General features: G+C 44.9%; 1 protein-coding gene and 2 pseudogenes across 1 annotated transcript; 1 reads left to right on the top strand and 2 right to left on the bottom strand.

The window, feature by feature from the left end:
• The first annotated feature begins 89 nt into the window (after window positions 1-89).
• LOC136524275 (NAD-dependent malic enzyme 59 kDa isoform, mitochondrial-like) lies at window positions 90-5839 on the top strand (annotated as a pseudogene).
• Window positions 5840-5940: 101 nt separating this feature from the next.
• LOC136524265 (tetraspanin-10-like) lies at window positions 5941-8926 on the bottom strand. The gene is made up of 11 exons (XM_066517701.1): window positions 8779-8926; window positions 8036-8148; window positions 7890-7944; window positions 7707-7762; window positions 7398-7445; window positions 6991-7039; window positions 6792-6875; window positions 6615-6682; window positions 6395-6520; window positions 6235-6310; window positions 5941-6116 (listed from the first exon to the last, which is right to left on the bottom strand). The coding sequence occupies exons 1-11, from the start codon at window positions 8827-8829 to the stop codon at window positions 6042-6044; spliced, it is 801 nt and encodes a 266-aa protein (XP_066373798.1). The 5' UTR covers window positions 8830-8926; the 3' UTR covers window positions 5941-6041.
• A 2317-nt stretch (window positions 8927-11243) lies between these two features.
• Window positions 11244-15875, bottom strand: LOC136538821 (DEAD-box ATP-dependent RNA helicase 12-like; annotated as a pseudogene).
• Between the last annotated feature and the right edge of the window lie 9614 nt (window positions 15876-25489).

Below are 25489 nucleotides of genomic sequence, written 5' to 3'. Positions count from 1 at the left end.
CACGACCTGCCGCGGTTGTGCGCTCGCGTGCGCGCCGCATCGCACCACGATTCAGCCATCAGCGCATCACCCCTCCACCGGCCCACCCTCCAGGTCTCCACCACCCACCCACCCATACCCCCGCCCGACCGGGGCCTCCTCTCCTCCTGCTCTCACCGCGGGTGCCCGCACCGCGCGGCGACGCCTCCCCTTCAAATCTCCCAGGAGCTAGGGGCCTCAGCTACCACCACGCACCGCACCGCACCGTGTCGGACGCGGCTGCAGACCTGCAGTCGCCGAGCATTGGATTTGGACCAACTGACAGAGCGTCGTGTCAGATGATCTCGCCCGCGATGTGGCGTTCGGCGGCGCGGCGGTCGGCGCAGGTCCGGCGCCTCCTGTCGTCGTCCGCGCCCCCGGCGCCCGCCGGCGCCGCCGTGCCTGGGCCCTGCATCGTGCACAAGCGCGGCAACGACATCCTCCACGACCCAGTGGTACAACAAGGTAGGTAGCCAGCCACACGCGGAGTCCCCCCAACCCCCGATCTCGCGGTTGCGCGCGGTCTCGATGCGGTTTCAGCTTACCGGGGCTTCCATTCCATTTGGGCGCAGGACACGGCGTTCCCCATGACGGAGCGCGACCGCCTCGGCCTCCGCGGCCTGCTCCCGCCGCGGGTCATGTCCTCCGAGCAGCAGTACGAGCGATTCAGTGAGTCGCCCTTCCCTTTTGCGTCTGTGTTTCCTTATTCGTCGCGTTTGCGGCGCGCCGAATGGGTTGCGGGATCACGGAATCTGTTCGTTGCTCATGCGACGCGTTATGGCTTATATGCGCGTGCTTGCTTCGTTGCAGTAAACTCTTTCCGGTCGCTGGAGCACAACACGCGGGGCGAGCCAGACTCCATCGTCGCGCTGGCCAAATGGAGGATCCTCAATAGGCTGCACGACCGGAACGAGACGTTGTACTACAGGGTGAGCCCTTAGTGTTGCAGTATCGTGTTTGGAAAAAAAAATGATACAATGGCTAATTGGCGATTGACCTGTATTTTGAGTGCTTATATGGTAATATATGCTCTTTTTGCCAGGTGCTAATTGACAATATCAAGGATTTTGCACCGATAATATACACCCCCACTGTCGGCTTGGTCTGTGAAAATTACAGTGGTCTGTTCAGACGACCCCGTGGGATGTATTTCAGTGCAAAGGATAAGGGGGAGATGATGTCGATGATTTACAACTGGCCAGCAGAGAAGGTATATCTGAAACTGCTGTCTGAATGCACCTCATAAAGTAGTGCCTCTAGTAAAGAGATTAAGGTTGACATTATTTGAGTATCGATTCAACTAATAATATCTGAAACCGAATCATAACATTTGATTGATGCTAGTGGTTTCCTAGAGCTGTACTGCACTGCATGCTAATATATTTCAATATGTCATCAGCGAATGCATAATGGCAATCACACAGTAATTTGCATTTAAACATACTATTAATTTTCATGTTAAACTTTGTTATGCTTAATGTGTTTATGTTTAGAGACCATGGAAATGACATGTCAATATGCAGCATGAGTTCTTCCAATTCTGGCTGTGCCTTCATGTAAGTGGTTGAACACTTTTTTCAGGTTGACATGATAGTTGTGACTGATGGGAGTCGCATTCTAGGCTTAGGTGACCTTGGTGTTCAGGGCATAGGCATACCTATTGGTAAACTGGATGTTTATGTTGCAGCTGCTGGTATTAACCCACAAAAGGTATAGAACATCCTGATACCTGTCTGGCATGACATCAGTTACATATAAATTACTTATGTTTACTTTATAGAACACGGCGAACTAGGCACCAGTTATATTCAATAGCCTGCCCTTTATGGCATACCTTTTTCATATTTTCCTGATCTCTGAGAATACGTTTATACTTGCAGGTTCTTCCAATAATGCTTGACTGTGGGAACAAATAATCAAAAGCTTCTGGAGGACAAGCTATGTGCGTGAGATACATTAAACCTAATTCCTGAATGTTTTTGTTGTGACATTATTTTATAATGTTTTTATAACCATTTCTTCGATTAAATGAAAGTCTGAATGCTGTTTGTTTAGGAAAAAAATAAGAGGTATTTGCTTGTAAATAAATCCATGGCTGCATACCTTATTCAGTTAAGTTTACTTAGATTTAGGACTGAGGCAACCTCGGCTGGAAGGAGAAGAATACTTAGGCTGTTGTAGATGAATTCATGGAGGCTGTCCATGCACGTTGGCCTAAAGCAGTTGTTCAGGTATGTGTGCTTTATGGCCATACTCTACGTGCTTGTTCAAGATTGCTCCGTTTCACTGAGTTAGATTCTGTTCTTTTCTTCTTGGCTCCGAATCACTTGTTAGTTGTTCTTGCCTGTCTGCTTTTTTCCGCTTTCATCTCTCCTGGAGAGAACTGGGTCTTCTTGGCCTTCCCTTTAACTCTTCTTTTATTATCTCAAGAGAGACCTGTTTGCTTCTTTGCTTTTCTTGTATAAATAAATATTTACCACACTAGGGGCTTCCCCTACTATTTTCGCTCAAAATACTGCTCCCTTTCTGAAGTGATAAAATCACAGTTCGAAGACTTCCAAATGAAATGGGCCTTTGAGACTCTTCAGAGGTATCGGAACCGATTTTGCATGTTCAATGATGATGTACAGGTATTTTGATTCTCAAACTATTATTATGTAATTTATTCTGCAAAGTTCTTTTCAGTCCAGTCTTATATATTATTGTTTGATTGGGCTTATATCCTATTTAAAATAGGGGACAGCTGGAGTTGCTCTAGCTGGCCTACTTGGTGCTGTTAGAGCACAGGGCCGTCCTCTCCAGGATTTTACGAATCAAAAGATAGTCGTTGTGGGAGCTGGAAGGTATCTGATATGTTTGACATTTTTGTAGAATTTCCTCAGTCTTTTTATATGGCATGTTCATTGTCAAAAATGTGGTTCGTACATTCTAATTCCTCTTTAGAATCCAGTGCTGGGATAGGTGTGCTTAGCATGGCTAAACAGGCAATGTTAAGGATGCCTGGGATCCACAGAACCGGGGAAGGGCATAATCAATTCTGGGTTCTGGACAAAGATGTAAGTCAACTTTCAAATATATTTTTTCCTGCTTTTTACACTAAACAAATGTCCTTTATACGCGTTCAAACTAAATGGCAAAGGCTGATAAATTATGCGCTCTTGTTGTGCCGTACTTGTAGGGCCTTATTACGAAAGCTAGGAAGGATCTGGATTCTGCAGTGGCACGTTTTGCCAGAGGTTTTGGTCCTGATGAGGTCCCAGATCTCCCTGAGGGGGCTAGTCTTGTTGAAGTGGTATGATAATATGATTTCTACAATCACATTTTCAGCTGTTGCAGCTTAGACAGTACTATTATATAGTACTATAGTACTTTCAATGCTTCTGTGCTTGGGCTAATTCAGTTTGATACTAATCGTCAGGTCAAGAAAGTTAAGCCTCATGTGCTTTTAGGACTATCTGGAGTTGGGGGCATATTTAACGAGGAGGTAAACATAAGAATCCAAGAATTACTTATTTCAGGATTTGCAATAAGTTATGAATGCTTTTTCTCCTATCTTACCAGTCCTGATTTAGTAGTCCTCAGTCGGTGCTCCTTGTTAGCACTAATTTATCCATTTAAGTTTCGTCGAGGACTGGGATCATAGTTTCTTTTTTTTCTGAATTTCGAAAATATTCCCACCACCAAAAACTTTGGTACATATGAATGCATTCTTATGATGCCAGTGGATGACTGGATCAAGTACTGCCTTATGGGTGAACATATGATCCTAAAAATGATCTGGTTAATCTTATAGATAAGAATGATTGAACATGTACATGATTCATGAATGATCTCATGGATGACGACAGTCAGTATTACCTTTCTCATATAGACAGATTTCTCAGGCCTGACTAGTGAGGAACACTATCAATCATTGTGGCCATATCAAGGACTTTGGTTGACAGTCCAGAGCTGCAGAACAGAAATAGTGGGTTGGCTGTTGCTAGTTGTGTACTTGCCTAATCTAGTCTAGCCTTGTTTAGTAATGTTGCTTGTTGGGCACCATCACCACTTAAGAGAAGTACTTGATTTTTTTTCCTTATGAAATTTCATCATGCAGCAGAGTCCTAATTAAATTGCTTAATTGTACATACTGATGAATGTTGAGCATCAAAGCTGCATTCCTTGTCTTTGTAAATAAGACCATATTGGAAATATCAAATCATAATTCCAAGTGGTCATGCTTTTACAATTGAGTGGTAATCCATACATCTCCAGGTTCTCAAAGCTATGAAAGAATCCGATTCCCCTCGCCCTGCAGTTTTTGCAATGTCCAACCCTACTACTAAAGGTTTGTGCACAGACACCTACAGATAGTTTGAGGACACCCTATGGTGAAATGCTAGCTTCTTTTCTTTTCTTTTTTTTTTTGGAGAGAGAGGGGAACCAAAGATGAAACACTAATTTGATCTTCTCTTTTTATTACATTACAGCTGAATGCACTTCTCATGATGTATTCAAGCATGTTGGTGAGAATGCGATATTTGCTAGTGGAAGCCCTTTTAGTAATGTTTCTTTAGGTAATTCCTTCCTTGATATCTTTTACATTGTTTGCTAGCAATACTTTCTAGTAGATGATTGCTAATGCTGGGGTCTTGATTTCTTAGGAAATGGTAAAACCGGTTATGCTAATCAAGCAAACAACATGTATCTATTTCCTGGGTATGACAACCTTTCACCTTTCCTAGTATTTGGCTTTTGTGTTTTACTGATAGAAGTTTTTTCAAAAAATCAGGATTGGTTTAGGTGCCCTTCTTTCAGGTGCCCGGCATATTTCAGACGGCATGCTTCAAGCAGCAGCTGAGTGGTAAGCCTTGCTTGATAAAATTATATGGTTGGCCCACCTGATTAGGTGCCCCTGTATCTTGCTTTGCTGAATTTCCATTGGCATAAGATATCAACTACACTAAAGTTGTCTCCACTTGAGTCATTGTTTGCTGTTCTTGCGGAGAGGATCACAAAAATTAGATAAGCATCTATTTATTTTGCAATGCAGCCTGGCATCATACATCACAGGATGATGAAATTCGGAAAGGAATCCTCTTTCCTTCAGTCTCCAGGTGAGCTCTGCTCTGCGCTGGATTCAACATCCACCGAAGTGCTGTTGTTACCACTTACCACACCACATTGATGCAAGCGCTATCTTCCATATTCATTTCAACTGATGGTCCAATAACACCCGCCAAACCCTGCAGTATTAGGCACATCACCGCACAGTGTCGGCGCTGCAGTCGTCCGTGCTGCTGTTGCTGAAGACCTGGCTGAGGGGTGCTTGCGATGTGGGTCCTAGGGAGCTTGGGAGCATGTCAGAGGTACAGCGCTACACATAGGAGAAAAAAAAATGTCACATTCCTATTGTTAAAACTTAAAACCCACTGTAGTGTCTCAAATATGTTCCTCGTGTGTTGCAGTCGGAAGCAGTGGACTACGTCGCTCGGAAGATGTGGTACCCTATTTACAGCCCCCTTGTGAGCGACAAATAAACCCGATAATCTCACGACCTGCATAGAGGCAGATGTTCCTGATGTTTCCATTGAAGGAATATAGCAGGCTTAAGACAAATGTTTTGACTATTTTTTGTTAACCATTTCTAAATTAGCTGCTCATCTAGAAAGCATTTCGGCGGAGATTGATGCCCAGACATATGGCTATTGTATGGCAACATTCATTTGCTTAGACATGATTTCGTCATCAGGAACGCTCGGCTTCATACTGCCAAAGGAACCGTGCGTTTCATGATTATTGTAATAAGACGCCGGAGTTTCACTCTGTCCTGACAATAGACATGAGATCAGAAGCGAAATGATTTTCTTTTTTACCACCAAGAAACATGTTCACAGCCCATTTGCAACACAGATATTACTAGGCAGCGATAGGTCCAGGTACTTCATCAAAGGAATGGAATTTGATGGAACAATTTTACAGGGGGATACTAAGCTAACTCCACATCGGATGGCCAAGCGCTTCACCTCGAAGTGTTTCTGTCACCTGCCACGACCTTTCGCATCGCTTCCTCCAGTGTTTCTCCGCGCACAGCAGCCAACGAAGTACACGAACGACTAGCCACAATATAATGCACATATAGAGAAAAAAACAGTGAGCAGATCAGTACGACAGACGGAGAAAAAAACAGGTAGTAGATTAAGCGTTGTGTCCAATTCGACGCCTGGGACTTACCAGGATGATGAACAATATCACGTTGAAGATAGCCACCACTCGCCACTCTGTCTTCATGTACTGCGCGACCCCAGCTCTAGAAGACAGTATCGCCGCATTAGCATCCCGAAATGGTTTTGATGCTTCGGAGCTTAGGGGGTGAGATGTCTGAGTGGCTTACTTGCAAGAATTGCAGTCGTAGCACCTGACAGAACGGGCGTTCTTGTACAGTTTGCAGTCGACGTTTGTGCTCACCGGATGATAGCTCAGATCGAAATAGGATGCATTTAGAGCTGGGTACCCGCACCTGAAAATCAGAGCGATGTGATGAACTGATGATGACAATGTCTGAGATTACGGTGACCACAGGGAATGGTTGAGGTGGACATTCAGGTGCGTACTCTGCTGGTGGGCGGCAGCAACCCGACTCCATGGGAGTAAGGTCTGCAAGCTTGTATTCTCTTGCAGTCTGCATAAAGTTGGGGACTATAAATAAGATCTCAACCAAAGGAACGGCTGCAAAGGGAGCAACTCCAACAGAGTAAATCAAGTGAAAGATGTGAAGAACAGGTAGTCACCTTGTATCTTTTCGACAAGTTGTTGCAGTCATCTGTCTTCACTAGGCAGCTTTTCAGGCGAGCCCATTTCTCTGTGTCATCGAGCTGTATATTTGAACAAAAATAAATGAAGAGAGTTATGGTAGCGCAGTGGAATATTCAAATCTGTTGTATTGCATGGCGGGAAACATAAGTTTTCCAACAAAGAAACGTAGCATGCCTGTTTGACAAACCAGGAGCTGTAATCCTGAAGACGATACTCTTTATACCTACATAGAACAAAAGAAATGCTTGAGTATATTTCTTTTTCTTTTTGAAAGGGGGAGCTTAAATTAAGCTAACAGATCATGTTTACAATCAAGGTCTAAAGCTGCTGCCGCAGGCCAGGACACCTTCAGACAAGAAACAAGAGGAAAACTCTCTCCTACCATACTGTCCTAATCCATGGACTATTCTATTAGCGCTTCGATGGCATTTTAAAACTTCGAAGTTATGGAAAAGTCTCAAAATTCTCTTTGTTTCTTCTATGAAGTAGCAGGGTTTAGGTTACTATCTGTAAGTTTCCACACTCTAAAGCTGGAACTCGCAGGGACATGATCTTTCTATGAAATACGAATAGTCACATACCTAGCCCCAGGAACAATATGACCACTTCCAGAGTTTGTTATGATAAACCTGCAGCAGTACAAACCAAGAATGAGTTCCTCATAGCTACAACAAACTGCTAAAAAAAGTCAAACAGTCAATTGAGAATTAGGACTTTGGTTCGGAGTAACTCCAAAGTCCAAATGGTGGAGTACAACATAATACCATCACATAATGAATGCGCTCGACAACAAATTTTCAAACAAAAAGTACACCATCATTGCCACCAAGTCATCAGCTATAAAGGCCGTGTCAATGCCATCGCAACACAAATTAAGTAGAGGGACTTACGCAAGCACCGTGAACACCATGATTGCCACCAAGACCACGAACAGCATGATTAGGTACTAGGCGCCCACATGTCAAGGTAACAGATAGCTCCAAAAGTACCCCAAAAATAAGGAACCAAAACTATTAGTAGCCACTCATGTGACTGTGACTTTACTAATCCGGTTCACGGGGAAGGAAGGATACTGTCCAGAGCAAGCAGGAAACGTTCTTCCAAGCACCAAGGAATCCGACGAGCGATCTGCAGCGCAAATTGTCAGTGAGCCTGGTTAAATGGGGTGAGCATGATAATTCACCACGGCATGGTGACGCGGATGTGATTAGATACGCACATGAGAAAGATCACTCCACCGAGAGCAATGACAGGGACGGTCAAGGACCGCCTGCACTCGTCGTTGTGGGTGGTCATCCAGAACCCGAAACCCACCACCAGTAGTGCCAGTATCTGTCCGAGGAACAGCAGCATAAGAACACCGTGGAGTCATTTGCTAGGAAACTAACAAGCAATATCTCTTTGCCTATGCTCATATGCTAATACTATGAACTAGCTACGAAATTAAACAATTGCCAAGAGCCCAAGACCAATACCACATCAATGCGCGAGGAATTGGGACGCGATGCAATATATAACGTAGTAACTGCGCGGGGTGGAAGCAACAGATAGAGAACGACGAAATGAACAACCCCAAAAATTCAGACAAAGTGCAAGTTCCCGAAAAACCCAGAGAAGGGGGTAAAGTAAAATGGTGGGGAAAGTGTACTTCCGCAATCAGCAGCCGAGCGGTGGTAAATGAAGCTAAAAACCCCAATTCGCGATAGAGATAATGAAACCTGAAACTGCTGCTGAACAAGGAATGAATTCTGAACGCTTGCCAGTTCACTCCGAGCATGAAGAAGTAACCAGACAGCTAAATTTTGTTTTCTGTGAACAAAACGGACCAGCTAAAAAAATTGGCGAGCAAATGCGGTACACCAGGAATCGAGAATCAGCCTGAAGCAAGGCCGAGCGGAAGGAAAAACGCCTCCTCTGATTGGAGAAAGGAAGGATGGAGCTGGGCCGAGGCGACTGACTGACCATGGTGAAGAAGTTGATCCACCTGATGACGAACGCGCTGGCGCTGCCCATCCTCCCTCCGTCGCTGCGTCCCCAAGCAACCGGATGGCCACGGGATTCTCGGGACGGGATCTGGCGAGGCAGCGGCCGCTGAGAGGGTGGCCGGGGAGACGACGAGGGCACCGGTGGAGACGAAGACCGAAGGCGGCGGCGGCAGTGGCTTGCGCAGAGTGTGGGACTGTGGGGGTCGGTTCGCGTGCGAGCTTAAGGCAACGGTCGCAGATCAGCAGAGGGTTGCCCTCGCGGTGGATACCGAGTGAAGACGGTGACATGCGGGGCCTCTGCTCGCGGGCCCAAGGTGTCGGTGGGGACACGGGGGCGGTGCCGGTGCGAGCTGCAGAATAAGGTTGGCAAGTGCGATGTACCCGTCAGGTATCGTCGGAATGTTCTCTTCCCTGTTACGGAGAATTTATCCCGTCTCCGTCTCTGTTAACTATCTCGGGTATAGATTCTTGCCCATCTCCATATACGTCGGGCATCGGTTGGGTAACAGATACCCGACGGGTACTGCATACCCGATAAACAAGGACACTTGGGGTCGCAGCTTTGCAATCAGAGATGTTTCTTCTTCACCTGGGTATAAGTGTCGGAGTCTTGGAGATGCCGAGAAGAAGGAGCGAGGTTGCGAGGAGGACGAGCAAAGGTGGCAGAGAGACCGAACTGAGAAAGCGAGGGGCACAAGCGCTCGTGAGGCAGGCGTACTTGTGCTGCTGACGGAGATGGTGAGGAAAAATTAAACTATGGTTTCTAAAACACACTAGATTTGGGCCAAAATACCTATGTTGAGCTTCTTTGTGCTTAATACTCGCATGACAGCTTAAATAGTCGGGTTCCTCAACGGGTAATGGGGACGGGTAAACATGGAACGTTCTCGTACCCGCTATACCTGTCGGGGATGGATTCTTGCCCATTTAGATACCCGCGGGTAAAGATATGATCCCATCCCCATCCCCTAATGGATCAAATACCCGTCAGGTATTGAGTATCGAGGGCCGTTGCCATCTTTACTGCAGAAGCTGGCAGCGGTGAGCGCGTGGTGGTGGATGGTCCGGCCAGCGGGCCGGGTGGGGACGGAGAGAAGAAGGGACAATAAGGCGTCCGTTTGGGTCGGTTTGAACGTGGTAGGCGCGGTCGCGTCGTGCCTTTCTCCGTGCGCTGCGCCTGGCCCGCGTGCTTGAACCACCAACGGTTTCCAGCCTGTTCGTTTGGCTGTGGCTTGTCGTAAACGATCGTAAATTTTCAGCCGGAATATTATTTTTCTCACACAAACCAGCCAACAGTACTTCTTCACGAACCAGCCAACCCAACATGCTTTTCGTTTGTTGCCGTTTGGCAGACGGGCGCTGCGAGAGGCACACCACCCAGTGGAGTGGGGGTCCCAGCCTGTTCGCTTGCTCGTAAATGATCGTAAATTTCCAGCCAAGAACAGTGTTTTTCTCTCACACCAAACCAGCCAGCAATAAATAATCCATGATACGATACGGCCTCCCGAACAGGCTAACCGTTCCCGGCAGTAGAGTTCTCGGGATCAGGACCGCTGGTTCGTGGATAAAATGCCCCTTCCATCGGCTGCCCCAGCAGTAGCAGCAGCTCCGGAACGCTCGCATGGTCCGCGTGGTGCTTGTGTAGTTGCGTACCGGGCCGTGCGGTACCAGGGTCCGGGGTACCGAACATCTTCCATCTGTCGCCAGCACAGCTGCGTCCTACGTGGCTCCACCGCGGGAGCACGGGCACGCCACAACACCGAGCTACTCGATCCTACGTACGGTCCCCTCCGCGGGAGCAACAACTCTAACCAACTCTATTTGAGCCCTCATCTCATTTTGAGGATTCAAACATATATGAGATGAAAAAGCTCTCTATTCCCGATGGCTGGAGGGCTCATCCTCCAGCCTACAGCTGAGCTAAATCCCTGATATGGCTCATCCTCAGCCTACTCCTGAGCTGAAACATGGATAAAGAGCTCTCATTCGAGAGAACAGGGAAACATCGTTCGAGGGGATAGGGAAGCAAACATTGAGGGCTTGATTAGAGTTGCTCTAACACCCCAACGTCGGACGGCTCAACAGTTCTAGCATACATGCGCCAATGGGTATGGATTCTACTACTACAAGATGGGTATTCTCGCAAAGAAGTTGATACAGAAATACCCCATTCGGCTTACCCCATATTTAGCTTGTTAGGCTTCTTTTTTCAACCTGAACAGTGTTTCTCTCACAACAATTCAGCCAAAACAATGTTTTTCAACCAATTTCAGCCAAAATTCTACCAGCCAAACGAAGCCTAGTTATACTGTATACATACACCGTGAAAACACAAAATCAACAAAGAATACGGCTACAGAAAAACATCCCTATGCTTCATAACATTAGGAAAGAAGAAGAATGGAAGATGAATCAAATGATAACAAGCAACTCAAGTCGAACTGAGACTGGCAAAAGGTAGAATGAAAATGTCAAGCGAGGTACGATAATGTCTCGCCTCATCATAGTTCTGGGCCTCCAAGCAGCCCAGTGTGCATGTCCACAGCTAAACGGGTTAGTATCAATGCCTTCAGGAAACACTTCCTCTACTAATCCAAGTAAGCTTACAAACGTCATCAAGGCGCCAAAACAAAACCCTACAAGAATAATTTGAAATCTGTGACGTTATGGGAATGTAGCCATTTAGGTTGCTTCGGAAATAGCGGCGCCTTAGGTTGGAGAACTCACTTGATGGGTTGCTATGTACACATGTATTTGCCTGATAAGTTTCTCAAAAAAAAAAAGTGTTGATGCTCCTGAAACTGTCACAGTTCATCATTGGCAGTATACGGCCAGGTCAATCTGTGGGGGTATTGTCTTAATTTCTGTTCCAAGTTCTTGCTCAATCCTATACCTGCAAAACAAAGGGGGAAAAAAGGATCAGGAATCTTGATGCAAGACTAGAGAAACAGACCACTTTATTAATGCAGGCTTACAAGTTGAAACGGTCCTCATAAGTGATCAAGTTCACTGCCAAACCAAGGTGTCCATATCTCCCAGAACGGCCAACCTAGGAACATGACAACACACATAAATTTTAAATTCTGAAGGTTATAAAACAAACAGCTTCTACAGAATAAAAGATAAAAAAAGTACCCTGTGTAAATATGTCTCAGATGTCTTAGGGAAGTCAAAATTAATGACCACATTAACAGCCTGGATATCAATTCCTCTGGTAAACAGATCTGCAACAAAGAGAGCCATGACACTCTTATAAGGTAACCTTCATAAATGACAATTGAAACTATGCTGAAAAGTAATTACTAAATTCGAGAAAGACTAATAAGATAGGAAAATAGTACAGACCTGTGCACACAAGGTTTCTGCAAGCACCATTACGAAAATCATGAAACGCTCGGTTCCTGTGGTCTTGCAACATCTTAGCATGGATATAGAAGCATGAATAACCGAGTTCAGTTATTTTCTTAGCCAGTAGCTCAACTCTATTAACAGAGTTGCAGAATATAATGGATTGATTAATTTGAAGCTAGCAAAAACACACAAAAAAGGAAATGTGTCAGTTTATACTAACTGTGGAATGAAACAGAAAATATAGAGTTAAGTGTTTGCTGTACCTTTGAGAAAAGTGTATTCAGGCAATGAACTTTCTGCCTTTCTTCAACAAAAGCATAATATTGTGTTATTCCTTTCAGGGTCAGTTCATCCATTAGATTAATCACATAAGGTCTAGGCAGATATTTCTCTTTGAATTCCTTGACAGATTACAGGAAAGGTTGCTGAAAACATCAACAGTTGCCGACTAGGTGGAAGGAAATGAATAAGTGCCTCCACAGAAGGCTGAAACTCTGGAGCTAATAGCTTGTCTGCCTGCATGATATCCCAAATAATGTGTTTGTTCAACTTGTAACTTTCGACAGATAATAAACATATTAACATATGAAATGGATGCTATATTTGCATCAGATCGTTGCAGAAGCAACAATAATAGACCTCGAAAAGTTACTAACACTATCAACAACAAAGCCTTTTAGTCCCAACCAAATTGTAACAAACCCCACATGAGCTTGTAACACTATGGATTATCAAAAACAAACCATGAACCCACTTTAAAGGCACAAATGCACCCACAAAACCGCAAATCATCGAATTGTAGAAATTAAGACATAAGTACTCCAAGAACAACATTGTTCTGGAATGTTATTTGAGCAAGTGTATCAACAAGTGTGCATTATCAAGAGCAATGTTAGCATCAGGAGCATAATCGGAAGGGCGCGGTCAACATCACAGTAAAATTGATGAAACGAGATACAAAAGCAATTTCAGATTCTTTTCTTTCAGTGAGGGAACACAACATCATATAGCAAAGTGACATGATTTAGCGTAAATCAAATGGGGGTGAGAAACTTTGTGAAAAGAACACCAGTGTAGCTGTGATAAAATATATACAGCACAAGAAAAAAAGTGTAATTATTTCTAATTATACCTCATCCATGACAAGCATTGAACAATCTTTCAGCACGCAAATGCCCTTCCTGGTAAGATCAAGTATTCGGCCAGGAGTACCAACGAGTAAATGAACAGGTTGGTATAAACGCATGATGTCATCCTTCAAGCTGGTTCCTCCAAGGCTAACCATAACTTGAATGTTCAGGTATTTCCCGAGCTCTTTACAGACTTGTGAAGTTTGCAGAGCCAGTTCCCTTGTTGGTACTAGTATAACAACTGAAGAAAAGACCAACAGAACCAGAAAATAAAAATAAGAGACTATATGAAACCCAACTATGAACTAATTCACTAGTGGAAGTAAAACTGGCACTACATAAACATCATCCATAACACATATTTTGAAAAGGCGCCAGTGATCAACAAAGTATAATGTTGTTGCACTATTAGTCTATTACAGATTCAGTCTGTCAAACAGCCATAGAATGCTAGAAGTGCAAATGGTCTGCTTTTCCACACACACAAAAAAACTACATTTCATACCTAGTATCAGTACCAAATTTTTTTTTTGTGATTATTTCTCACGCCAATAAAAACAACACACCAAAATTTCAAGAATATAGATTTGCCTAATACTCCCTCCGTCCCACAAAGAGTGCCATTCTCACTTCCTGAGAAGTCAAACATTTTTAACTATGACCCAATACATATAAGGAATTTTTAATATTTATAGTACATAATAAATGTCATTAGATTAATTGCTGAATATATTTTCACAATAAACTTATTTGGAGATATAAATGTTAATAATATTATCTATAAATCCAGTCAAACCTTAAGAATGTTTGACCTGCACGGAACCCATAGCTACACTTTTTTTTGGGGACGGAGGGAGTACATACGGAAGACAGATTAAAGGACTGGTTCATTCACCGTATCAAATCATCAACATGACCAACAGTAATAAGTAATAACAATAATTCAGTGGGCTTAGTAACATTAATAGAGAACAAATGGATACATAGAAGAATTGGTGAAACAGTAACTTGTATTTTGTGGCCAGTTAAGTTGTTCATGTTATGGTAGCAAGCTAGCAGCAATTAAAAAAATGACTCCATAGTGCTAAATTCCAATTTGAATGTATGAAAGAATAATTCACCTTGAATAGCATTTTTTTCAGGATCAATTTTTTCAAGTGCCGGAATGCAAAATGCAGCAGTCTTCCCAGTGCCATTTTTTGCCCTTGCAAGAATATCACTTCCAGTCAGCGCAATAGGAATGCTTTCTTCTTGAATAGGAGATGGCCTTTCAAATCCCTTTTCATAGATTGCCATAAGCAGTTCACGTTTCAAGAAATAATCTTCAAACTCATTGCCTTTTGTTGCAGTGACATCCTGTGTACGACATGTCGACGACACAAATATCAGAGGCAAGATATCAATAGCTTGTAGATGTAAGCAAATGGGAGCCATTCAAAACTACTCTGAAACCATTCAAAGGAACCAGGATGCATTATGCATATATACTTGAACACAGAAAGATAATAAGTATTAGAAAGAGAATTCACCTCTGTCCTGTAGCGTGTATCTGGAGCCTGGTATATTTAGTTGAGCCTTCCAATCTTGAGAACTGAAACAAACAAATGAAGGGCTCATTAATGATGCTAGTAATAGATAAAGTTTAATTAGCATCATGACATGCCAGTGCTGAATCCAATACAGTGCCAAGTGAATCATTTATATAATGGGTAAGTAGAGAATAGCAGCAACTGATAAACAAAAATGTCAAAATCACACGCTTATACATAGAATAACACAAGATGAAGGCAAGCTATTGTAATAAGGCAAACAAATACAAATGCAGATTAAATTCACAACGGCAATAGTCATTTTTACAGCAATGGTTGTATTTCTTTTTTTTTCCAGAAACATGAGATAATCAAAGGATACTCAGCATCAGCAAGCTCACTAACTCACGTCAGCATGATATAACAGTAGAACTAATGTAACCAATGAAGCGACCAAAATCACTCCGACACCCCGCATGCCGTCGCCTCAACATCTAAAAAAACAAAGCACAAACCCTAGAGACCGCCAGAGCACCAAGCAGAGTCTACAAATATGGTTCTCACCAGAGGAGATGTGCAGATAAGCAAAAGCAGTACCTCGAGTCTACGGCGTCAAGCTGAGGCGCCGTTTTAGCCGCAGCGTTTCCGGACGCTGCCCCCGCAACGGCGGGGACCTGGTCTCGCCGCAGCCACTGCTGCTGGTGCGAGGAGTTCCTATGCGCGTGCTGCTGCTGCGGCTGCTGGTAGTGGTGTTGCTGCTGTGGCTGCGGGTTCCGGCCGTAGTAGTTGTGGTTTCCGCCACCGCCGCCGCCGCCTACTCCATTGCCGCCTCCACCGCCACGTCCGGCTCCGCCTCCCCCGCCGGAGCCATAGCCGGGTGGGTAGCGGGCTCTGGGCTGGTGCATGGCGGATCTAGGGTTTTGGAGCACGGGCGAGAGAGATCTAGGGTTCCGACGGTTTCGCCGTTGCGGCGGGCGTGGGTTTCGCTTTTGGACTTTGGAGGTGGATGGATCCGTGAGCGTTCGCTTTCGAATGGGTAAGGTTGCCACTTGCCAGGTAGGCTCGCGGAGAAATCGTCAAGCACTAGTTTTGCAAATTTAGGGCCTATATATGGTGTTTGTTTAGAAGAATCCGTGAGAGTTTACGCTGTCACAATTTAGGTCCAGTTTAGTTGCAAAAATTTTTGCAAAAATTTTCAAGATTTCCTGTCACATCGAATTCTCCGTCACATCGAATTTTTGACGCATACATGAAGCATTAAATATAAATAAAAAATAAAACTAATTACACAGTTTAGACGAAATCCACGATACGAATCTTTTAAGCCTAATTAGACTATAATTGGACACTAATTGCCAAATAACAACGAAAACTGCTACAGTGCCATTTTGCCAAAATTTTCGGATCTAAACAAGCCCTTATACGATGTTCTGTTGTTGTATAATCGAGAGAGTTGCTAAACTGTTTAGCTGCCGATGGGTGTACTCTAGATCAAGAGCTTGGTCGGCTGCCTGTTTTGGCTGTCGGATTTTTTTCCTTAGTCATAGCAGTGTTTTTCTCTTATAACAAATCAACATAAATAGTAAAAATCAGTGTAAACAGTGTCAACTTTAGTCCAGCCGAACATTTTCCTAGGCTCATGTATAGTCCCTCCGTCTCTTTGGTGTCCAAGACTAAAGTTTAGCCTCTAAATTTTAGTCCCGTTGAGCTGTTTAAATCCGTAGATTAAACTTTAGTCCTCTGATCTATAATGATTGATTTACTTTTATTTAATTATTCATACAAAGTCATGCATGCGAGCGGCAAGGGGTATGAGACGTCCAGTGCCCACCCCGAGGGAGATTAGCCTAGTTTAGTGACTCTTTGGGAGTAAAAGATTTTAGACAAGTTTTTAGCCATTTGCTTATTTTTAGCCCTCCTGTTTGGATCCCTATGACAAAAAAGCTAAAAGTGTAGAGCTAAAGTTTTGCCGTGGAATCCAAACAGAGCATTTATATTCATCATTCTAGCTTTAAAACTTTATCTCTATGGAGTGTTTAAATCAAGGGACTAAAGTTTAGGGGTGTCATATCGAGTGTTCGAATAGTAATAATAAAACAAATTATACAAGTCCTCAGTAATCTACGAGACGAATTTATTAAGTCTAATTAATTCATCATTAGCACGCATTTACTGTAGCACCATATTGCCAAAATCATGGACTAATTAGGATTAAAAAATTTGTCTTGTAAATTAGTCTCAATCTATGCATTTAGTTTTATAATTAATCTATATTTAATACTCCATTCATGTCTCAAACATCCGATGTGACATGGGCTAAACTTTAGGAGGGAAAATAAACAAAGCCTAATTGTAGTTAGCCTAATAATCTAGGTCCCACATATAAGTGTAGTACACTCCACCACACCACACCTGCCCATCACCAGTGCAGCAGGCTACAACTATACCTGAGCAAAATAAGTCCGGCCCGACCTGGCTTGAGCCCGATGGATTTTAGCCCGTCCACGAACTTTACTAGATAGGGCCTGAGCAGAGATCCTAGTGCCCAGAACAATTTTTGTTGGTCCAAGCGGGCCCAAAATACTATTTTTCGCTATTTTACACTATAAAATGTGTGGGCGGCCCGCCCAGGCCCAGGCCCGGCCTAAAAAATTAGGCCCGACCTGCCCAGTGGGACAGTCATGGGTGGGACTTTTTTGGCCCGTAAAAGGTCATAATGGCTAGATAGGGGGTGAATAGCCTATTAAAATTTTCTACAACAACACTTAGCAAAACAGTTAGACAAATATGAGACGAAGTGAGTGTTGCGCTAGCCTACTAAAAATACAAGCGACCTATCATAATTCTAGTTTTTATAGTCTCTATCCATACAATGGCTATGTCACTACACTAAGTTAGTGTGCTCTCAAAGGTTAAGTAAAGAACCACACTAACAAAACTAACAAGCTCTCACGACTAGCTACACTAAAAAGCTTGACAACTAGTTTGCGGTAATATAAAGAGAGAGAGCAAGATTGTTATACCGTGGAGTCGAGGAATGAACTAATCAATCATAAGAATGAATACCAATGAAGACCAATCACCTCGGAATCAAATAATGACACAATGATTTTTACTGAGGTTCACTTGCTTACCGACAAGCTAGTCCTCATTGTGGCGATTCACTCACTTAGAGGTTCACACACTAATTGGCATCACACGCTAAACCCTCAATAGGGTACCACACAACCAACACAAGATGAGGATCACACAAGCCACGAGCAATCCACTAGAGTACCTTTTGGCTCTTCATCGAAGAAAGGTCAAGAATCAATCACAATCATCATGATCGGAGCCGAAGATAATCACCAACCTCCGCTCGACGATCCTCGTTGCTCTAAGCCATCTAGGTGACGGCAACCACCAAGAGTAATAAGTGAATCCCACAGCGAAACACAAACACCAAGTGCCTCTAGGTGCAAATACTCAAGCAATGCACTTGAATTCACTTCCAATCTCACAAAGATGATGAATCAATGATGGAGATGAGTGGGAGGGCTTTGACTAAGCTCATAAGGTTGCTATGTCAATGCAAATGACCAAAAGAGTGAGCTTGAGCTGGTGAAAGCTCTAGTTTGGTTTTGGTGAATTGATGAAACCCTAAGTGCTAATCTAGTTTATCAAGTGATCATAAGATAGGTAGCACATTCCAAGTAGTGAAACAAATAAAGATCATGACATGATGATGATGATGCCATGGCAATGATCAAGTGCTTGGACTTGAAAAGAAGAAAGAGAAAAACAAAAGGCTCAAGGCAAAGGTATAAATGGTAGGAGCTATTTTATTTTGGTGATCGAGGCACTTAGTGAGTGTGATCACATTTAGGATCGATAGCCATACTATTAAGAGGAGTGAAACTCGTATCGAAATGTGGTTATCAAAGTGTCACTAGATGCTTTAACTCATTGCATATGCATTTAGGATTTAGTGGAGTGCTAACACCCTTGAAAATGTTTGTGAAAATATGCTAACACATGTGCATAAGGTGATACACTTGGTGGTTGGCATATTTGAGCAATGGTTAGGAACTTCATCGGTGGAGTGTTCGCCCGTAGAGTGCGGACAGTCTGACGGTGCCACCGGCGCCCTATATAGAAAAGACGGAGCTCACTGGAAGTGACTAGACGCTGGCCTTGGTTAGACCGGTGCGTTCGGTCAGTGAAAGCCATGAAGACGCCGGCGTCGGTCTCTGACCGGATGCTGGGTCACTTAGTGACTGGACGCTGATAGGGTGTGTCCGGTCCTGCTGATGTGGCAGCACATAGGGGAGTCTCCGTGTGACCGGACACTAGGTGTATCCGATCGAGCATGACCAAACACGTTCGGTCGTGAAAAGTCATCTCTAGATGCTTACTGGAAACGACCGGACGCTGGGGTTCAGCGTTCGGTCATCACTTGACCGTTGAGATTGGACGATCAACATTTGAAGAGAGGGGACACGTGGCACGCATCGCGTGACCGGACGCTGAGGTCCAGCGTCCAGTCGATATGACCGGAGCGTTTGATCACCCCGTGTTATGCCCAATAAAGGGATACAACGGCTCTATTTTATGGGGGCTTCTATTTAAGCCCCATGGCCAGCTCAAGCTCACTCTGTTTGGCCATTTACATTAACATAACAACCTTATGAGCTTAGCAAAAGCCCTCCCACTCATCTCTATCATTGATTCATCATCTTTGTGAGATTGGAGAGAGAATCCAAGTGCATTGCTTGAGTGTTTGCATCTAGAGGCACTTGGTGTTTATGTTTCGTTGCGGGATTTGCTTGTTACTCTTGGTGGTTGCCGCCACCTAGATGGCTTGGAGCAGCGAGGATCATCGAGTGGAGGGTGGTGATTGTCTCTGGCTTCGATCGTGGTGATTGTGAGGGGTTCTTGACCTTTCCTCGGTGGAGAGCCAAAAGGTACTCTAGTGGATTACTCGTGGCTTGTAGGATCCTCATCTTGTGTTGGTTGTGTGGCACCCTATTGAGGGTTTGGCGTGTGAAGCCAATTAGCGCGTGAACCTTCAAGTGAGTGAATCGCCACAACGAGGAGTAGCTTGCCGGCTAGCAAGTGAACCTCGATAAAAAATCATTGTGTTAATCATTTGATTACAAGGTGATTGGTCTTCATTAGTATTCATTCTTATGATTGATTGGCTCCTTCCTCGATACGGCGGTATAAATAAATTTCTCACTCTCTTTATTTTACCGCAAACTAGTTGTCAAGCTCTTTAGTGTAGCTAGTTATGAGAGCTTGTTAGTTTGGTTAGTGTGGCTCTTTAGTTAGCCTTTGATAGCACATTAACTTAGTGTAGTGTCATAGCTTTTGTGTGGATAGAAACTATATAAACTAGAATTGTGGTAGGTGGCTTGCTATTTTAGTAGGCTAGCGCAACACTTGCTTCGCATCATAATTATCTAACCGGTTTGTTAAGTGTTGTTGTAGAAAATTTTAATAGGCTATTCACCCCCCTCTAGCCATTAGGACATTTTAGCCGGCCATGTGGCTTAAATAGAGAGCCCCCATGAATAGAGCCGTTGGCTCCTTTGTCTAGTGAAACATGGGCTGACCGGACACGCTGGTCAGGTTGACCGGACGCAGGACCCCAGCGTTCGATCGCCTGATGCTCGCCATGTGTCATTAGCCTCAAATGCTGAGCATCTAATCTTAACGCTAGTCTACTTTCACGCCATGTGTTAAGTTGCAACCGGACGCACTGGTCAAAGTGACCAGATGCTCCATCTTTGGAGTTCGGTCGTTTCTAGTAAGGCACCAGAGCCGGGTTTTTTTGACCGAACGTGTCCGATCCACCATGACCGGACACGCTGGTGCGTCTGCTCCTCTTTCTCTTCTCTGCACGCCATCACGTCACCAGGACCGAACACTGAACAGTGTTCAGCCAGAGTTTGATCATCTGCGTTCGGTCTCAGGACGAGAGTAGCGCGAGCACACTACTGATTTTATAAATGATCGGACGCTGCTCCCCTGAGTCCAGTCACCACGTGACCAACATCCGGTCACCATGTGATCGGTGTCTGGTCACTATTTTTTAGTGAATATCACCTCCTTCACTTTACCAAGTTCTCTACCCTTGCTTAAATATGCTAACCACCAAGTGTATCACCTTGTGCACAGTGCACATGTGTTGGTATATTTTCACAAAAGTTTTCAAGGATGTTAGCACTCCACTAGATCCTATATGCATATGCAATGAGTTAGAACATCTAGTGGCACTTTGATAATCGTATTTCGATATGAGTTTCACCCCTCTTAATAGTATGACTATCGATCCTAAATGTGATCACACTCGCTAAGTGTCGGTACAGAAAGTGACCAACACATAAATATTTGTAGTTTTGCTATATGTTGTGATTGGAGGTGCCCTAGCACTCAATGACGCAGGGTTTATACTGGTTCAGGCAACGTGCCCTACGTCCAGTTTGAGTCGGTCGGTGACTTTATTCCTGAGCCTAGGTGCTTGAAGTTTGCTGTGGGGTTACAAATGGAAGGGAGAAAGATGGAGGGTACAAGAGGACCAGTCGGACTCTGGTCTGAAGGGCTGAGAGTGACAGGAGCCCTGCTATGTGCTAAGTGTTCGAGCGTGTGCTTGTGGTTTGAACCTAGTAGTTCTGTTGTTGTGTACTAGTAAACTTATCGATCTCTCTATTGAGAGAGAGCGCATCCCCTTTTATAGATGAAGGGGATGGCCTTACAAGTGAGAGGGAGAGAGTACGTATGCAACTAAGTCTTGCTGCCCACGCCGGTGGGTACAAGATGATGGTAGGCTCCCATAATACTATTTAATGTCAGATGCACGTAGGAGGTTGCGTCGTCTTCTGGTATGGCAGACATTAGTGCTTGCCATACTATTGATGCCGAGAGGCATGCAGGGGTTTTACCATGTTTGCCTGGTACGGTAAATGTCGGTGCCCACAATACTATTGATGCCTAGAGGCATGTGGGGAGAGCCTTGCCGTGTTTGTCTGGTATGGAAGTTGATGGCGCCTATAACACTATAGGGAAAATATCGGCGCCTACAACACTGCTTGGGTTCTATCATACCAAGGACGTTACAGGGTACTATCCTATAGGTGTACATGGTATGTTCTTTGGTATTACGGTTGACTTGAGTGCCCTGTCTTGTTTTCTCCGTCTGTTTCCTGGTCCTTACCGAGCGGGTGTCCCCGGTCGGTTGGTCCCAGTCGGTCCTAATGGCGCTAGTTGGAGAAGAGCAGTGAGTAGGGGTTTAGCGCATCCTTAGTCAGAGATGTAGGTCAGAGTCAGAAGTGGTGTTTGGCCAGGCCTTCCAGTTGGAGAGGCCGTCCGAAGGCGGGCTAAAGTCGGAGGCGAGGCCTTCCGGTCGAAGAGGTGGGCCAGAGTAGGAAGCAGGCGTCGTTCCTTCTCGGCCAGGCCTTCCGGTCGAAGATTGGATTATCCTTTTGGCCTGTTGTTTAGGTGTTTGGACTGGTCCATGAGTTGCACATCATTTGCAATGTTGTTTACTGGGCTAAGCCTTTGTTTGGGAAGCTAGTCCATGAGGGATCTTGGGTTTATGAACCCGATGAAAGGTCCTAATATGGCTAGAGGGGGGGGGGGTGAATAGCCTATTTAAAAATCTATAAATCAACTAGAGCAATTTGTTTAGTATGACAAATAGCATAATGCAAACTTGCTCTAGCTCTACAAGGGTTGCAAGCCACCTATCCAACAATTCTAGTTGCAATGAATACTTAGGCACACAAACTAGCTATGTAATTACTCACTAAGAGCTCTCAACCTTGCTACTCTAAAGAGCTCAACTAGATGAATGTAAATAATAAAGCAAGCTCTCAATTCTAATTACACTAAAGAGCTTGTATCAACTAGTTTGCAAGAATGTAAATGAGTGAGTAGAGTGATTATACCGACGTGTAGGGGATGAACCAATCACAAGATGAATATATAGCCAATCACCGGGAGAATGACAAAGAAGAGAGACAATCGATTTTCTCCCGAGGTTCACGTGCTTGCCAACACGCTACGTCCCCGTTGTGTCGACCAACACTTGGTGGTTCGGTGGCTAAGAGGTGTTTCACAAACCTCGTCCACACGATTGGACACCGCAAGAACCGACCCACAAGTGAGGTAACTCAATGACACGAGCAATTTACTAGAGTTACCTTTCGGCGCTCCGCTGGGGAAGGTACAACTCCCCTCACAATCACCGAAGGCGGCCACGAACAATCACCAACTCGTGCCGATCCTTCACCGCTGCTCCAACCGTCTAGGTGGTGGCAACCACCAAGAGAAACAAGCGAAATCCGCAGCGCAACACGAATACCAAGTGCCTCTAGATGCAATCACTCAAGCAATGCACTTGGATTCTCTCCCAATCTCACAATGATGATGGATCAATGATGGAGATGAGTGGGAGGGCTTTGGCTCAGCTCACAAGGTTGCTATGTCAATGAAAATGTGCAAGAGTTATCCCTTGAGCCGGCCATGGGGCTATAAATAGAGCCCCCATCAAATAGAGTCGTTGTACCCCTTCACTGGGCAAAACACGCTTTGACCGGACGCTCCGGTCATATCGACCGGACGCTGGCCCTCAGCGTCCGGTCGCCCGATGGACGCCACGCGTCACCAGCTTCAAATGTTGTTCGTCAGATTTCAACGGCTACGAAGCTGACCGGACGCTCTGGTCAAAACTGACCGGACGCTGAAACTCCAGCGTCCGGTCGTTTCCAGTAAGCTCCCAAAGGCATGTTTTTTCGACCGGACGCGTCCGGTCCACCTTGACCGGACGCAGACCAGCGTCCGGTGCTCAACCCTTACCTACTGTGCCGTCTGACAGCTCGACCGGACGCAGCCTTTCAGCGTCCGATCGCTGAGTGACCCAGCGTCCGGTCAGTAGACCGACGCCAGCATCATTTCGACCAACTCCACTTCAACTCTAACTTCTTCACCCTTGCTTAAATGTGCCAACCACCAAGAATTTTGCATCCGGCGCAATAGAAAATAGACATTTCATTTTTCCAAAAGCACCGAATCCCGCCGAGCAAGCTCGGTGGGAGGGAGAGAGGGACCCAAACCCATCTCAACCCTGCAAACACCTTGTGCACATGTGTTAGCATATTTTCACAAATATTTTCAAGGGTGTTAGCACTCCACTAGATCCTAAATGCATATGCAATGAGTTAGAGCATCTAGTGGCACTTTGATAACCGTATTCCGATACGAGTTTCACTCCTCTTAATAGTACGGCTATCTATCCTAAATATGATCACACTCACTAAGTGTCTTGATCACTAAAACAAAATGGCTCCTACATTTTATACCTTTGCCTTGAGCCTTTTGTTTTTCTCTTTCTTCTTTTCCAAGTTCAAGCATTTGATCATCACCATGCTATCACCATTGTCATGATCTTCGCCATTGCCTCATCACTTGGAGTAGTGCTACCTATCTCATAATCATCTTGATAAACTAGGTTAGCACTTAGGGTTTCATCAATTAACCAAAACCAAACTAGAGCTTTCACCCGATAGGAGCCCCTGAGCCCCCGGGTGATTTGGGTAGAATCATCTAGGGGGTTTTCTTGCCAGTGAAGGATGTTTCATTTTGTCAGTGGGTGCGCGCGAGCGCACCGACGGGTGTAGCCCCTGAGCCCCTGGGCGATTCGGGCTAAATCGCTTGGGTTTTTTTTTGTCAGCAGGCGTGTGCGCGCGCATTTAGTCAAGATAGAGTCATCAACCAAGGTGTTATGCATAGCCGAGGCAGTTTGTTTTTAGGGATTGGGCGAGATAGAGCTCGTGGATCCTAGCGTTGGGCGCAGCTGAGGGATCGAAACAGACTCGCGGATCTAGGTGTTGGGCGCACCGAGGGATTTGGGCGAGTCGGAGTTGTGGACCCAGGTGCAGCCGAGGTGTTTTTGGTGTCTTGAGCCCCTGAGCCCTGTTGGCCTTTGGCAAGGGTTGGTTGAGTTTTGTGCGTTACCCCATCCATGGTTTCTCTCAACTGGAGGGGCTGTGCTAACGTCGCATATCTTGATCGCTTGAGCTCGAGTGACGCACTCGGTGAGCTCGCTAACCGGTATGATCGAGTGAAATCCAGGTCTATCATTCATGACGGGGTCGGCATAGCCCTCTTGTGACATTCCACTGCTCCTTAATCTGCAACCCGGTAGATGCCTGGGTCATTCTAGAGACTGACCTGGGTGGCCCGCTAACATCCCCTCGATGGAGATTCTATGGGTTTGGCGAGGTTTAGAATCAAACGAGAAGGTTGAGATGACCCTGTCTGCTTTGGGGTAGACTGGGCGAGGGCCGCTTGGGGCTCATCTATGTTTTCTCCCCTAGCTCTATTTGACACGAGGTGGCCTCAAGCCCTTCATGGGCCAGCCTTCAAGCCCCAGTCGGTCATCGCTCATGTTAAATGAGGCAACTGCCGCTTTGTGATGCAACACAGAGCATTGTGATGAATTTGACTACATACGTAATGCTTTAACCCCTAAGCCCCTAGGTGATTCAGGTAGAATCATTCGAGGGGTGCGGGTGTATGGAATGAATGCGCGTATGGATGTATGAATGATTTATATAAAGAAATAGTGGGGGTTTGTAATGTTACCTTGATGACTCGAGTGACGAGGTTTGAAGAGCTCCAATCAGAAATATTCGAC

This window comes from Miscanthus floridulus, chromosome 2, assembly GCF_019320115.1.
Source record: "Miscanthus floridulus cultivar M001 chromosome 2, ASM1932011v1, whole genome shotgun sequence".
Lineage (NCBI taxonomy): Eukaryota > Viridiplantae > Streptophyta > Magnoliopsida > Poales > Poaceae > Miscanthus > Miscanthus floridulus.
Note: the sequence above shows the minus strand (reverse complement) of the source record. Positions and strands in the feature narration are given on the sequence as shown.